This window comes from Lissotriton vulgaris, unplaced genomic scaffold (genome assembly GCF_964263255.1).
Source record: "Lissotriton vulgaris unplaced genomic scaffold, aLisVul1.2 SCAFFOLD_4571, whole genome shotgun sequence".
NCBI lineage: Eukaryota > Metazoa > Chordata > Amphibia > Caudata > Salamandridae > Lissotriton > Lissotriton vulgaris.
The window spans coordinates 134,279-151,116 of record NW_028246255.1 but is presented as its reverse complement, the minus strand read 5'-3'; the positions used below and the strand labels follow the sequence as shown (position 1 = coordinate 151,116).

Below are 16,838 nucleotides of genomic sequence, written 5' to 3'. Positions count from 1 at the left end.
GCTATTTGATCTGAGGGCTGTATTTGTCTGGTCTCCAAGAGTGCCTCCTTAATATTTCCTGCCCTTTTGGGCGCCTGATCGATGGTCTTGGTCGTATATCCTTTTGATTGCATCTATGTTGCCAGATTGGGTGACTGATGATCATGACCACCCAATCTGTTATACTTTTTGTGCTCAGTGGCTGCCGGCACGGCTCTCGGGTGGCGAGGCATGCGGGGGGAGGGGGGTGGGATCACCAGCAGGTGTTGGGGCACAGTGCACAATGTAAAATTAAAATATATATATATACACTTACCTTGCCGCTGGATCCAGCGTCTCCGCTCCTGATCTCCGCCTCAGACTCCAGGAAGCATAACCAGAGTCCACTGACCACCTGACGAATCACAATGCTGCAATGCAGTGTTGTGCTTGGTAAGCACTCAGGCTCCCCTGACCTATCACAATGCTGCAATGAAGCGTTGTGATTGGTCTGAGCACCATGATTCGGTGCTTAGCCAGGGACTGGGTGCCTGGGCATGTTCTCCACGCAGGCTGTAATTGTCTTTTGTCCATTATATGTGTGTTGAAGTCCATCTTCCATGCATTCTGCCAATTCATCTGCCCTAACTGTGTCCTAAAAAAGGCTGAACATTCTTAGAATTCAAGAATCTTGGGGGTACTCCCCTATTGGTGGGTGCCAAAATGGAGTCAGTAGATAGTATGAGGGTAACAGAAAAATATCCCTGATGCAGCAGTGGTTTATTTTTTCTTTCCCAATGCTCCACTTGTCTGAACATGATATCCCATCTAGTCCCTTGAGATTGTGCTCTCTGATTATTGTTTTTTGTAGATTTGGAGGCTGTTGGTGTTTCATAATCTTCCTTCGTGTATGGGAAGATCTTCTCCATATTGAATCTCTTGATGTTCTTCTGTGGCTTATTTCTTATTTGTTAGGTACTCTTTGTTGTCACTCACTTTTGTATTGATTTCAACCAATCGTTTCTTGAATAGTGATGGCTGTGTTGGTTCTGCAATCTGTATCTTGATTAACAGAGCCTCTGACTGTCTATTTGATGTGTTTATGGGCAATATTAGAAGATCCCATATACATTTCCAAACTATGTGTGCCTATTCTTTTCAGAAAGTGACATCATAAGACAAAATCTTAGGTTTTCTTGTCAAAATTAGTCCTGCGGGGCCACATTAGCTCAAAGGTATTCAGTGAGAATGGTGCCATGCAAAGCTTTTACCTCATTCTTTTTTAATATAGATAGAGAATCCCATTCATCCTCTAGACTCCCAAAAGAAGTGCTATTGTTTTTTCCCCAATAGGGAGGGTGTCCGAAGTATTGCTGCAACCATATCATCATCGTAACCCTGTTTTTGCATCTCAGCCATCCTGCGGCATAAGCTGAGGAGAGGGTTTCGCCTGTGGAAAATGATTTCATAACAAATATTTTGAGCGATTTCCCACAGCTGAGCCACTGTATTAATATCTTTATCTCTACATCCGAGAAGACATACAGATAGAGAAATAATATTGGAAATTTATCTCTTAATGTAAATTACATTTTGATTGCACCTATTTAATGGAGAACTCAATTGTCCCGTTGGATAATAGTGAATGGTTCTTTGGCACCAAGGGCTTACAGCTAAATTATGAGCCTGGCCGATGCTGTGACCACCAAGAAAGATATCTTTCACCATTGGAGCCTCAGATAACAAAGGCCCAATAGCTCATAAGAATTTGTGAATCAGCCAAGACTGGGTTGAGATCCCAAGAGATTGTGGGGGTTCTTAATCAGAAGGAACCGAGCCATTAGGGGCATCAATGTATTCCGACAGCCTCATTGGTTGTTTGAAGTATGTATGCAAACAAAGGAGGAGTACCCCCTGGGTAGGTAGCAGAGAAATTCTGTACCTAGAGCTTAAGGCTCATTCAGAGCACAATGTGCCCAACCTTAGCAGGACAGCGCATGTCCTTTTTTGAAGACCCCTCACTCACCAACCTGGTTGGTGACATGCTTCATCACTGGGGTCCCACCCCGAAGGCCGAGTGCCGACAGTGTGTGCTTCGACACCTGGTTACAGTGGAGCGGGTTTTGTTCTTTTTATATGTGTAATAACTTTAAAAGAGGGGAAGTGATGTAAAAAGGGTTAAAAAACTGCTCACTACAAGAGTTTATTCTTGAGTGTTTGAACCCCCATAAAAAACAGTGTGACACCTATGCCTAATTAGGAAGACTTCGGTGTCTCAAGACGTGTCGTGTTTTAAAAATAGCGAAAGTGTGCTATGTGATTTATTACAAAAGAAAAGAAAATAGGTCTACATGTTTCAACCATCACATGATTATTGGTTTTCGTCAGGACCAGAAACAGTGGTACGGCCTACCCTCGGTCACAAAGAAAAACAGGTCCACAAAACTGTGGGCCTTAACAAAAGTTTGATGGTCTTCTCCCCGGTCTGGAAGAAAAAGCTAAAAACTTTGCGAGCGGTATAAGTCCACTACATGGGCGTCCGGGTTCCAAGAGCCCAGCTCACTTCATTTGTGGCTTCTGCTCATCGGACCGAAAACCTACTTGGTTCCTGTTCGGTACGCCCCAAGGGACTTCCACGGGGCGTACCGAACAGGAACCAAATAGGTTTTTGGTCCAGACCGGGGAGAAGACCATCAAACTTTTGTTAAGGCCCACAATTTTGTGGACCTGTTTTTCTTTGTGACCGAGGGTAGGCCGTACCTTAGTGAGTACGTACCTCCCAGGTCACTGTTTCTGGTCCTGACGAAAACCCATAATCATGTGATGGTTGAAACATGTAGACCTATTTTCTTTTCTTTTGTAATAAATCACATAGCACACTTTCGCTATTTTTAAAACACGACACGTCTTGAGACACCGAAGTCTTCCTAATTAGGCATAGGTGTCACACTGTTTTTATGGGGGTTCAAACACTCAAGAATAAACTCTTGTAGTGAGTAGTTTTTGAACCCTTTTTAAATCACTTCCCCTCTTTTAAAGTTATTACACATATAAAAAGAACAAAACCCGCTCCACTGTAACCAGGTGTCGAAGCACACCCTGTCGGCACTCGGCCTTGGGGGTGGGACCCCAGTGATGAAGCATGTCACCAACCAGGTGGGTGAGTGAGGGGTCTTCAAAAAAGGACATGCGCTGTCCTGCTAAGGTTGGGCACATTGTGCTCTGAATGAGCCTTAAGCTCTAGGTACAGAATTTCTCTGCTACCTACCCAGGGGTACTCCTCCTTTGTTTGCATATCTATTACAGTAGGGGACCAGGAGTTCCAACCTCAGTAACCAATACCCTTACTCTCGCATTGTTGTGAAGTGTTTGAAGTATGTACCTAGTCTGAGAAGTCCCAAGGGCCTCAAGTAAAGCCTTGTGGACATCCACCTGCACACTTTTGCTTCAGACAGATGACGTGAAAGAGGGAACGGTGGATGGCGGATACACTTCGACGTGCATATTTGAAGTTCTGACTGGTTAACACGCTGGACTATTATGGATCAGTGAGGATGGGGTGTACCATATGGTGCTGTCTTCATTTTATGCTTAACAACCTATACACTGAATTGAGGAGATGCTAATTTATAGTGTAACCAGGATACTGGTTGTCCTGCTCAGACCCACAGACCCATGCCTTACGGGATGACAATTTCACTACTAAGACTGATTCCTGGACTTCTAAGTAGAGTGGCCTGAGGAATATGTCGGCTCATGTTGATTTAGTTATACTGTTTTTCACTGAATGTGAACATTCCTCTTTTTAACTGGGCACTGATCACTGCACATTGCGCCGTTTACACTACAATATTGATTGGCACACATCTCTGAGAAAATATGTAAATATAACTGCATTGAGTTAGCCCCTTTTTGTTTTTTTCAGTACACACCAAAATTAGATTAACAATACCACTGAAATCATGGAGTTATCTTTACTCATCTCTATAGAAGGTGTAAACAATAGACAGACATAAGTATCATGAATATACCCTAGAGAACCACTGTTTTCTATATAATGAAATACATAACTTCATCTTCCGAGCAGGAGAGCAGATTATATTCTTTTTACAGCACCTAGTGGTAGGATCTTGGCATGTACTCATGTACTGAGCTCCAGTTAATGACTTCCTAACAGCTTCTGCAGAAAGGCCTAGGTTTGCAAAGACAGTGTCCTCCGGAACCATGCACTCAATTTGAACGATGTAAGGGAGAGTCCTAAAACCTTCTCTCTCTGCGTGAATAGGGGGCTCGGCCCTGATTAGGAAGATAAGGTCTATTTGATAAAGATAGAGCAAGTCTGAGAACCAATCTTAATGAAGCCAAGTAGGTGTTACTTGAATGATGTCCCATATCTTGTTTCCATGGTATTCCGGATAGATTATTATTATTATTAAACAGTTTTGTATAGCGCGTGGTTACCCTGGAGCATCCCAGCGCTTCACCAAACAGAGTAACAGATTAAGGAAGGGGAGGCACAGCAATTTAGCAGAAGAGAAAAGTTTTCAGTTGTTTACGAAAACGCAGAAGGCATGGCTCCGAGCGTAAACCTAGGGGGAGTGAGTTCCAAAGGGTTGCAACCTTTAAGGAGAATCTCCTCCCTCCTGAGCGGGCCTTTTTGACCCTGGGGACCACGAGTAAATGTTGTTGGTCTGAGCGTAGTGTTCTACTTGCTTTATACGGGGTCACCAGCTTTTGGAGGGCAGGAGGGCCTTTGCTTTGAAATATTTTGTGTGCAAGGCAGAGAGATTTAAATTTCACCCTTTCTCGCACTGGCAACCAGTGCAGCGCCCTCAATGCAGGTTTGGCCGATCGTGACATGGGGATGTTGTGGAGCATTCGTGCCGCCGCATTCTGAACTTGCTGAAGTTTGTTCAGAGTGATCTCAGGGGCACCCAGATAGATTGCATTACTGAAATCTAATCTAGATATAATCAGGCCCTGGATCAAAAGCTTCCGGGATTGGGGCGCCGCAACAGCCCCAAAGGTGGTACAGTGGAAGGCCAACATGGATTGGTGTATGTTCCGAGAGAAGACGGTGTACGTGGCTAGGGGCAAACCCAAAAAATGGCAGAAGATATGGGGGGCCTGGAATGAGTATAGGGGTGACATCTGCATACCACCTGACACCGCCCCACTGGAGGAACGTTTGACCCCATGACCTATAACCCCAACACATGTTTAGAATTGCATAGCCATCCTGTGTTTCCCCTCCCCCTATGGTCCTACACATAAGTACTGGTTTTGATTATTATTGTGGTTACTGGGCCTAGCCGAATCCGGGATCGGGCTCTGCTGCACAACTGTTTAATTGCCTTGTTTCTTAGCACTAGTTCTGGTGCTTCCTTTCTAATTCTTGTTACTCTTTAAAAAACAAAAATTCAACCTTGATATGTACTGGTAACTTGCTCCTTGTACACTGGCCTTCTGGTTAACGATATGCTGCCTAGCCTCCGGGATGTATGGCTAAATAGCTGTGTGCACTGATTTGAAAATAAAGGTTTTAAAAATTAAAACATTTTTTTTAAAAAAGCTTCCGGGATAGAAATGGAAGCAGAGGCAGCACTTTGCGCACCGATCGGAGAAGGCCGAAACAGACACCAGCTAGTTTGGTAGCCTGGGTCCTGAAGGAAAGATCTTGCTCCAACCAAATACCCAGGCTCTTGATCTCAGCCTTGGGTTTGGGAGGGGATCCCAGGCAGCTAGGCCAGGCAGACCGGGGGAGTGAGGGACTTTTCATCCCCATCAGCATTATCTCAGTTTTTGAGCCATTCAACTTTAGTGCTGATTCCCCCATCCAAGTGTGGACTTTGGATAGGCACATGGGAGTTATCCGTGGCCTGGGAGAGGGCGAACACCAGCTGGGTGTCATCGGCATAGCTCACGATCTTGATGTTAAATGGAGCCACCACATCCTCCAGGGGGGCCATGTACACATTAAATAATGTGGGACTCAGAGAGGAGCCCTGAGGCACACCACATTGGAGGTGGGTGGATGCCGATCGTGCGCCCCCTTCCCAGACCTGGAAGGTCCATTCGCTGAGGAATGACCTGAGCCATTTCAGCGCTGTCCCCCTCACTCCGGCATCTGACAGTCGTTGAAGTAACACTCGATGGTTAACAGTGTCGAACGCTGCACTAAGGTCCAGGAGGATCACTGCCACTGATCCTCCTGAATCCAGAATGCAGTGTGCCTCCTCCGCAACTGCCAGCAAGGCTGTGTCGGTGCCTTGACCCGGGCGGAAGCCTGTTTGGGAACTTCTCAACACACCGTTGGACTCAAGGAAATTGGATAGTTGGAAATTAACCAATTTTTCTGTGATTTTACTTAGTCCCGGAAGTAGCGAGATGGGCCTGTAGTTCGCCATGTCAAGGGAGTCTAGGCTAGGTTTTTTTAGGAGGGCTTTTACTATTGCACCCTTCCAATTGGGTGGGACTACACCGGCACCTAACGAGGCATTAATTACCTCAGCAATAGGCTCCACAATGGAAGGGGCAACCAGTTTGAGAATCCTCATGGGGACAACGTCCCGGGGAGAGCCACTCTTAACGGACACTAAGACTTTAAGAGCTTCATCCTCAGTGACTGGTCCAAAAGAGTCCAAGGTCCCATTTCAACATCAGGCCTCTCCTAGGATCTGTGGCCCCTGCCCATTAAGGAGGCAAAATGAAATGTGGAGTTGCCCGCAGCTGGGAACGTATTGGGAGGACGTGGTCAACATACTATGTGAGGTTACGGACAGGCAGATAGACCCGGACATGGGTACATGTATATTGCACTGGTTTCCCCATACGGCTAGGACGAAAGTGGCAAGTACGTTCTTGGACTTAGGGTTGTTGCTAGCCAAGAGAGAACTTACGATGCATTGGAAATTCAGGCAAGAACCCAGCATGGCATGATGGAAGGCAGAATTAACCAAATGGGCAACCAGTGAGAGCACAGTTTGGTTCTAGCAAGCTATGAGATCTAACAATGATAGGCACTAGAAACTGCAAAGGTGTGGGAGGCACAGGGTGGTATCACTACAGTTGCCTGAAACAAAATCAGATGGAGATTTGTTGGTCATGCCAATAGGAACACCCTGAGCTGAAGGATGATAACAGGCTCTTCATAATTCCAGGTGACACTGCTGTGAAAGTAGGAACGTCATATGCCGGGCTGAATAGTCCGGAGACAGTAGAGTTACACTACCCTGAATTATTATATACTATTGATTGTTTTTCCATTATGTTAAAGAAGGACGCACCAGTGGCAAGGGTTAGGGAGGGATATCGGGGAGGGACTGGCTTATATCTATGTTGAGGCATTGATTGTTTGGACCAATGGCGCATGTGATGGGGATGAACAGATCGTTAATTCATATATGAATATTGAGGACATTACTAGATGGAAAGGAAGCACGAGCATAAGGAAACAAATTAGGTAATCAATTACATAATCATGTAAAGATGGCTAGGACACCATACAGCGTAACATTGTAATGACCTGTGTTGACCAGTAATATTGTAATGTAAATGCCAGATAATTAAATGTGGGAGAAAATCAATAAAATCATGTTTACATTTTTTTCTTTTTTTTTAAATTAAGGAGGCAAAATGATTGGTGTTCATCTGAGTGGCAAAACAATGTATGTTTTGTGACCCCTGACCTATTTGTGCTCTTGCTCCATTCCCAGAACATTCTTTATCCAGCTGCTCTCAATCTGTCACTTAACTCAAGTTTACTATGTCTTTTTCCATCTTTAGACCGCTTTGAACCGTGTTGAACCAGGATGGGCACCGATGTCTGGGTTGGATCATGGAGACCTCACCGGCCAAGGGGTCCCATTGCAGCTCTCTACAGCAGTCCAGGGCCCAAGTATGCTCTCCCTGGAAATACAGGTCTGTCTATGATTGTCATGGAAATGCTGCAATCTGTCACTTTTTCTAGTTTCCATCTACTCCTTATCTTGCTGTATTTCTTGCCATCTTCTCAGTGTTGCATGCTGAAACTCTAACTCTTGCAAAAAGAAAAATTGATGGACAGAATGCAGAACAATGTCATACATTCACCCTAGTACAGAGATCTGACCCTAAATCCATTGTTCGTGTTTTTTGCTCACCATGCCATTCCAGTTTGGACCCAGCCATATGTAAATCAGCCTTGACCCTGCGCCCAATGGGAACAGTCCAGCCCGAACTGCCAAGCCAGGTCCTCCCTCTGCTGGAAACAAGAATCCTAAGACCGGTTTCGGGCTTTAACCCCTCATCAGCCACGATAGCTTGATTCCAGTGGCATAGAGAGCATGGGACCCAGGTCTGGGCATACCCGTCCCACTCGGGGCGACAAATGCAAAAAGAACAATTGATGGACAGAATGCAGAACACAAACGATGGATTTAGGCCCAGATCTCTGTACTGGGGTGAATGTATGACATTGTTCTGTCCTAGGATGCTTGTTTCCAGTCCAGGCAGGACCTGGCCTGGCAGTTCGGGCTGGACTGTTCCCATTGGGCGCAGGGTCAAGACTGATTTGCATATGGCTGTGTCCAAACTGGAATGGCATGGTGAGTTAAAAAACGATGGATTTAGGCCCAGATTTCTGTACTGGGGTGAATGTATGAAATTGTTCTGCATTCTACCCATCAATTGTTCTTTTTGCATCTAACTCTTACCAGCTATCAAAATCTGACTTGCTTTAACCCACCTTCCATGTTTCTTGCTTGCTGCTGCTCTCTTTCACAGCCTGCATCTGTGACTCCTTTTCTAATGCTAGTTTTCTCCTGATCTCTACACTACCATCGCTTACTGGTTTTACTTTATCATTGATGGATTTCTTTTTTTTTGTGACTGTATCTCTGGTGTTGGTAACTTTCCTTCATCGTCCCCACATATTGACTATCGCCCAGTGCCTCTCTTTGTTGCTGTTTCCTTTACGTGAATTTAACTTTTCTACTTCAGTTCCGTTGGCTGGTACATGCGACAAGTTGTGTGTTATCTGATTTACTTGCATTTTCCATGTATTTTGCTCCCTCAACTTCTCCCCATGGGTCCTGACATTTTTTATTCTTCTATAATGTTTTGGTGAATTCGTCCCTTCTCTGTTTGTCCTGGACTTGTTTGCTTGTCCGTATGCTTGCTGGGTTTCCTAAACTACCTGAGTGCCTGCGTTTTCTACTACACTCTGATCCGACCTTCTTTCTGTGTGTTCCAGCCCTCATTGATTTCCAGCTTCCTACTGTTTGCATTTTTGCGTCATCAGGTTTTTTTTAACTCCCCTTTGTTTCATGGTACTCTTGGCTTCTTTGTGCAGGCTGCCATTCTCAACCTCTAGTCAGTTCCTCCTGTCTCTGTCTTCTGAGATTTATTTATTTATTTACTCTAGTTATGAATGAATTTATTGCTCATTCTACTCAACATAATTTCGGGAGAGGAAGGAGAAGATGAAGGGGTGTGGTCGAGGGATATTTGGAGCCCTGCACTGATAACGGGAGGTGGGTTATCCGCCCATGTTGGGATGAAAGAGAACAACTGAAGCCTGAGAGAAAGAGGATAGACTTTGGAAAGAGAGATGCTGAGAAGACAAGTGTTCTCCCACTAAGATCATTGTACTTGTCCAGGTGGACAGGCAGCATGGCTGTGGCACACTTCCCTTCTTTGCGGTCCTTGTGCTCTTGGCTTCTCTGTCTGCTCTATTACATTTTTTCTTTACATGTCTTTTTATCTTCATTGCTCTTCACTGGGTTCCCTGCATTCTGAGCTCCTTGCTGTGGACCATTGCATTTTTTGACTGATTCTCCCCTAAATATTTGACACACTTAAATTCTTTCTATTCCCTTGCACGCTTACCTTGCCTCTACATTGCTTGTCTATTAATTCCTGACGGTGTTTCCTTTTATTTATGTTGCTTTACATGGTTTGCCTTGCTCCATTTTTCCTGATACTCTAGTATTCTCTCAGTGTTCAAAGACTGTTTTTTATTCCCACGCTGCCCCTGGTATTTTTAAGTTGAGGTTTCCCAGCCAGCATTTTGCAGCTGCCTTGGTTTCTATGTGTGTTGCAGGCCTTCTTTGCTTCCTTCCTTTGTCTCCCTGCAGTGATGGCTCATTGGAGTGTTGAATATTCGCTCATTGTCAAAGGGGATGTTGGCCAGTTTTATACCTAAACTTACCATATCCATTTCTTAGGCTACGCAAATCATGACCCGTCCACCTACCGAGCCCCTGCATACAGCTTTGGGACCAGGCGCTTTCGGTTAACTGAAGATAGTTCTCCTGGGCCAGCCTATATGGTCCCAACAAATATGACAATGCGCGGCAAAGATGGGCAACCAGCATATTCACTCTACGGGCGCCCAAGAGATCTCGACGCCTTCAAGACACCTGGGCCAGGTCTGTGTGGATCATTCAAATCGGGTGGGATTAGAGGGATCAATGGAGAAATTGCAATGAGTTCTGGAAACAATCTGCAACAAATACAGGCTTGAGGGGTTAGTTCCCTACTGCTGATTTCTTTGTGACATGGACACTTAATTGGTAAACAAATTACATGCTTGCCTGTACAGTAATTTTAGGTCAATAATGTCTTTATAAAATCATTCTGGGTTGGTACTGCATATTGTCCTGATTACTTACCGGTAATCCTCATTACTCTTAGTCCTACTCATCCTCGACCCAGTCATAACACGTGAGGTAGTATCCAATCACAGACAGGAAACAAAACAGGAAACACTTGCTGGCCCCACCTACCCTCCTGCCAAGGGCCATAATGCAATAGCGATAACTCAGCACTTCTTGACATACCAAGCACAACAAAGGCCTGATACCGGTAGGGTGGGTGGAAAGTACGACTGGGTCGAGGTCGAAGACCAGTCAGATGGCTCTGGACTTGTCGCTATCCTAAAGCCCGCCTACATAGGCACCTGATATTAGGAAACATAATTGTTGTAATGGCCAAGGGTCAATAAGTAATCTACATGTAATGTAAATGTTATGCAAACTAGTAAATAAAATAAAGAATGGAAGTGGGGTTGCCAATTTCTCTTTATGTATAGCTCATGTAACACCAGTGTGCAGTGATTGAGAATTGCAGTTTCTGTTTTCTTACTCTGTATTACAGGTGCTTACTCACCGGAAAAAGCTGGGAAATCTGCCTATAGATCTGCCCCAATCTACTCACTGTCTTCCCGGACGAGAGCCTTCGCCAATGACCAGACTCCAGGTAATGATGACAAGGAAAGGGACAGCCCCAATAAACTCCAGTGTGCTTAGGTCTCACTGCTATGACCTGGCCTATGTCTCTGTTATGACATTCTTAAGTTAAGATACCTGCTTGAGTTCACGGCTGCTTGGCGTCCTGTCAGCATGACAGGGGTTTGAATCAGTAAGAGGATTTTACAAAAGACTGCATGTGGAAACAGATTAGAACTCTGAGGACATATAGTCTAATGGCTTAGATGATGACCATGAAACACTGATGTTTTGATCCAGTTCCTGCTTCTTCACTGGATCAAATCTCTTTGGGCATCATTTAAGGTTTAGAAGGCAGTCTGTCAAGTCGTCGGAGCGGTTGGAGTGGTTAAAGCATCTGAACTGCTCCCTCAGAAAATAAGCTGTTTGAAGACCTGTAAATGAGTCAGGTAGGGGAAATGATGATGGGTGGCAGGGCAGTGGTGTGTTTTTGATGGGAGCCCTGTAACTGCCCACCTCTAAATGATCCCCATGTGGCTCCATTGTAAATATGTGTCAGGTAACTATGCAAGAAAAACACTGTGCAGCATACTGCCTAGTGCTCTAGAATTTAAATTTTGATGGTTGAGTTGTTTAAAATTCACAACTTCATGTAGTTGCAAAGCTTGCTTACAGGTGAGTTGGCAGCGAAAACCTTTTTTTGGAAGGAGATTTCTTCCACTACAAATAGATTTTGGAGAGTTTTATGTTTTACAACAGATCTTACTGTGGATTTATTCCCCCACATAAAAAAAATCCTGGAATTAGTTGTAAACAAACCTGTCCAACTTAACATGTCTCTGCACTTCCACGAGGCTTTAAATGGGATAAAAAAAAGTGTGGGGGTCTACAAATGAGGCGTGGCCTATGTATTTAAGGGCGTGGCTTAAATATGTAAACTAAATAGTTGTGATTTCTGCAGTGTGCCTGTCTGAGCCTTCTACTAAGGCATCCAGATATATAGTACAACAACATACACTAAAACCAGCCAGGACTAGTGGCATTGTCGACGATTGTTAGCTGTTTAAGATAAATGAGTAGCAACAATGATATTGTTGTAAATAATATTGAAAATGTTTCAATTCTAAAATTGAGACTCTGAATTAAACATTATTAAGGTCTGTGAAAGAGGTGGTGGTCTTCAGAGTATATCAATCATTTCTGTCATGTTCATTCTTTTGGACATGTATGCTCTTTTCTTACACATCTCATCCATCTACACATCTTACACTTCATCTCTTTCCTCTTCAACACCCTCTTTTCACTCTCTCCTAAATCCCCTTCCTTGCATCTCCTTCACTTCCTCACCCCCACACAAGGCATCTGCTTGCCTGTACTCATTGCATTTTCTCTTCCTTTCGCCTTGTCAGTATTTTGACAACTGTGTGTCTCCTTCACACACATTTGCACAGAACCACAATTGCCACTGGAATAGATGGCCTTTGCTTTGTGTGCTCTGCACAAGGCCAAGGATTGGATTCCCATGTATTCTGAATACCTTTTTCAGCCACTGACAGGCACGGTGAGAAACATGCACTGTTTTCAGCCTCAACTCAAGAGCTCTCAATTGTGGTCCGGTATAAATACCTCAGGGTGACTCAGTTGTAAGTATGCCCTGCACAGGAGTAATATGCTACACGAAAAAACACAGAAACACAACATCCAGGAAATAGCTTACTTAATCGTGTTCTCCCAAAAAGTGTTAACCATGTGAAATGTAAACAGAAACTAAGTGGCTGATATGGATTAGGTTAACGTTTTTACATTCACTGTTCAGAAGTCAGTCAGTATTTTTCCCCGTCAATGTAAGGACAATAATATAGGGCCCTATAGGTACTCCTTTTTAATGTCCTTTTTGAGTTACTACTGGGACTGGGACCGAGCCCTGCATGTCCATACACTTATCCCCTATCATAATTTGATTTTTGTTATCCCGCTTCAAAAGCATTCCACACGCCTGTTTACTGTTCTATGTACATAATCCTGCTATAATAAAAAGGTATTCTCCGGAGCCTTCCATTGCTCTTTGAAGCTAGGTCTTTGCTATATGAAAATCTTATTTTTTTAAAGACAGAACAAACAAATTACACAGTATTTGCGCAGAGGCACCTAGTGACTTAGAAGCGGCTGGTATCGGGTCAAAGTGGTTGGGCAGTGCAGGGGACAAAAAAACAAAAAAGGAACTTACCTGGCTGCTGCACGGCGCTCTTCTGCTTTCTGCTGACTGAAGTGCACAGGCTGAGACACCCAAAATCCCCTACGGCCAATCCCAGCGCTTCTCTCATGCTGCTGAGAGAAACGCTGGGGTTGGCCTGAGCCGGCTGCTTTTGCGCTCCTTCGCGGACTGGGCGCCTGCGCCTGCTCTTCTCTTTACCCGGCATTGCCGCTCGGGTTGGAGAGATATCACTGCACACGTCGGTTTAGCCGTCCTGAGACAGCTGGTCAAACTGACATGCGCACTGACAGCAGTGCCCACCACTCCCCCTCTGTGCTTGCTGTAGTGCTGTGTGAGAATGGCCCGGTCACCAAAACTCGGCTCAGAGGAGAAAATAAAATGAGAATAAAACTGTTTTATTATCATTTTATCTTTCAAGTATTGCAGCTGCTGGCAGGGGGAGCGACGCTTGTCCGCTATAACGGAGGAGTCACCGTTATAGCGACCCTCTGTTACATGCTTCTCTAATAAGACGCCCTCAGTGTTTTTTGGGATAAAACGATGCATTGTGATGACCTCAGATGCACATGCAAATAACTCAACCCTGGGATAACCCAAAAACACAGAATCTGCTAAAAGTTAAAGCAACTTTGTAAATATTGAAGACAGACAGAAAGAAAGAGAATAGAAAGAATTATTCACAGAAAACATATATGCAAACTAATTTTATAATGTTTCAGGGACCTTCAATGAGCGGCATAAGGTTGAAGATTCCTCTACAAAGCAAGACCCATGATGTCAATAGGGTGTAAGAATGTCAGTTCTGCCAACAAGGGCTCAGAACCCTAGGTTGATGGTGTAGATACAGAGAACCAAGTGATGACATAGCTAGCAGCAATAACCGAGAAAGCATGGCCACATAGGACGGACTTGCTCACATATATGGCCATTATCATGTGTCAGGTGCTGGCTTCCAGCCTCTTACTGCTACAGCCTCTTATTGCTTGCTCTTCTAGCAGCACTGGTATCCATATTGCGGAATAAGGCACAAGCGCAAGGAATAGTTTCAGAGATACATCTGAAGGCTGTACAGATGCCACAATAATGGATCATTGGTACCCATCAAAAACACAAACCAGTGAAGATCCGGTTTCTGCAGCAAAACTAGTCCAAATACAGAAACAGTAGAGTCAAGATGGAACAGAGGAGCTTTAGTGAATGTTTGTGACGTTCCGTGGCACAGGAGCCTGCTCCATATTTACAAGGGAGTACTAAGCCAGTTTTTTGGCTTAATGCTGCCTTGTAAATATCGTTCCTTTTAACACCGTTTTCTGCATTAAAGGGGCATGCAATGGTCATTGTTGGGGGTGTTCCGAGCAACATCCATGGCTTTTTGACCCTACCTCAAATTTATGAGGAATCGTAACTCTGAGGCAGCACCAAAAACGTACGCCTCCCCAGGGAGGCACACGAGGATAAATATCTTTATTTCTCATTGTTTTTCCTTTTAAATGTGCTAGAAGGTCTCTCTTCCTACACAAAAATAACCATCCCCGCAACACAGGCCACCGTTCACCAAGGTGCAAAGGTGCCTGTGTTGGCACACAACAGACTATTGTGCGCTGGCACAGGGGAAAAGGATAGGAATGCGCGGTATCTGATAGATACAGTGCATTCCTGCCCTTTTCTTTTGCCGTTGAGCAGCGCAGCAGGAAGTCGCTGCCTCATAAATGAGGACCCTGGCGTACATCCACTCGCATGACAACAGAGACGCTTCAGTGTCTATTCCTCTTCCGCCAGTAACAGTCCTAGTAGATTGCCAGAGCTTGGGAAATGTAATGTCGAGCAAAGATAGTTGCTGCAAGGCTGCAATAGCAACGTTTGGTGGAGGGTTCAGGTGCGCAAAATGCCACATTTGTATGATACTTGAGTTGTTTAAATCTGCACTTCACTTGTGTATTAAGTGAATATAATTCCCACTGGTGGCTTCGGAGGCCGGATTTGCACCACTCCCCTCTGCCTGACGGGCCCTGCTTGGGTCATGTCCTGTGACTGTAGGTGGGCGACGATTCACTGGGCAGTGGGCAGCAGCTACGCCGCGCACGGAGGAATTACAAAACGCCGTGCACTTGAGAGCCTGTGCTGTGGAGTGTGTCCTGTGTAGTTTAAGATGCTCCTGTGCTGAATCTGTGCTGACACTTGCTGCTCCTTTTATCCATCCCCCAGGGCCGGCAGCGTACATGCTCCCTTCAGTGCTTGGGCCACACATAGTCAACAAGACGGCAGCTCCCAGCGTCACCATCACCGGGCGGAGCAAGTTTGGCAGCTTTGCTGAAGATCTGCAGAGGGTCAGTAAGGACAGACTTTTGATATCCCTCCTACAAATGTTTAGGTCTGGCTATAAACCTAGAGCTTATGCAATCAAGTGACGCTATACACAAGGAGGCCAATGGGTAAGATCCCAACCCATTGCTGGTGGGAGCAGCATTCACATTTTGGAATCGCACTCATTTAATTTCATTTCACTAACCTTTATTCGATTCATAAAAAACGATCATAAAAGCACATAAAGAAAATGCATCAGCATACATTTGTTTGTGCATTAATAGATAAGATCCAGTCAAAAGTTTATACATTTAAAACATCATACTTTTCCTTGCAGGGATAGATTTGAGAATACAAATTGCGGTTAAAAAAAACATATTTCAGGTTCTTGCATTATAAAAAACAACCTCATAGCAGCTTCCGTAGTGAAAGTACGATATTTTTATAACAGGGGTTTCAAAATGCAAAATACGAAAGTTTATGTACAAATCACATATAAGGAGAAAGTGCAAGGTGCTTTGTTTAGTGTGGCCGTCACATGAACAGGGGGAAGTTGGGTACTGTTTTACTCGTGGAAAAGCTCCCAAAGGATGGAAAAGCCGGAATCTCAATCTAGTAAGTACATATCTGTGTGAGATTCTGGTTACCTGGCTCAAGTAAGCTTGGAAACCCTCAAAAACCGATTAACAATTGTAAAATTGGCAGGTTGTTAAATGCACAGTGTTACTCAGGCGCCTCTTTTTTCTATGTAAGAACAGATTCCTCATTTCTGATTTGGGCTGCTCTGCTACGGCATTTGGGTCATCCAAAATATTTAATTTAAAAACTTCCTTAAAACTGTGTATAATGTATTTGAGCCAGGGAATCTTACGACAATTATCCAATCGGAGACAGTCTTTAATTATTGTTCTATTAAAAGCGGTCTCTTCCTTTCGCCATAATGATCTCCAGATCAGTAAGGGCCTAAATGCTGTAAAGTCCGACAAGTAGCTGATTCCAACTTCCCTATGGATTCATTCTGTGGACGCTGAGGAGGGTAAATAGCAATTTTTGAGGAACATATTTTCCACTATTTGTAAATTACTATTAGAGTTATGGCCCCAGACCCCGCACCATAAAGTGCAATGGAGGTACATCTTGATTGATAAATATGT

General features: G+C 44.4%; 1 protein-coding gene across 1 annotated transcript in view; it reads left to right on the top strand.

Moving 5' to 3' along the window:
* The first annotated feature begins 7,747 nt into the window (after window positions 1-7,747).
* The window catches only part of LOC147666018 (ciliary microtubule associated protein 1A-like), a 29,488-nt gene continuing 20,397 nt past the window's right edge, over window positions 7,748-16,838 (top strand). Inside the window, exons 1-4 of the mRNA XM_086949319.1 lie at window positions 7,748-7,878; window positions 10,164-10,367; window positions 11,095-11,196; window positions 15,586-15,707. Coding sequence (XP_086805445.1) covers window positions 7,770-7,878; window positions 10,164-10,367; window positions 11,095-11,196; window positions 15,586-15,707 — 537 coding nt within the window. The 5' untranslated portion in view covers window positions 7,748-7,769. The remainder of the gene's footprint in view (window positions 7,879-10,163; window positions 10,368-11,094; window positions 11,197-15,585; window positions 15,708-16,838) is intronic.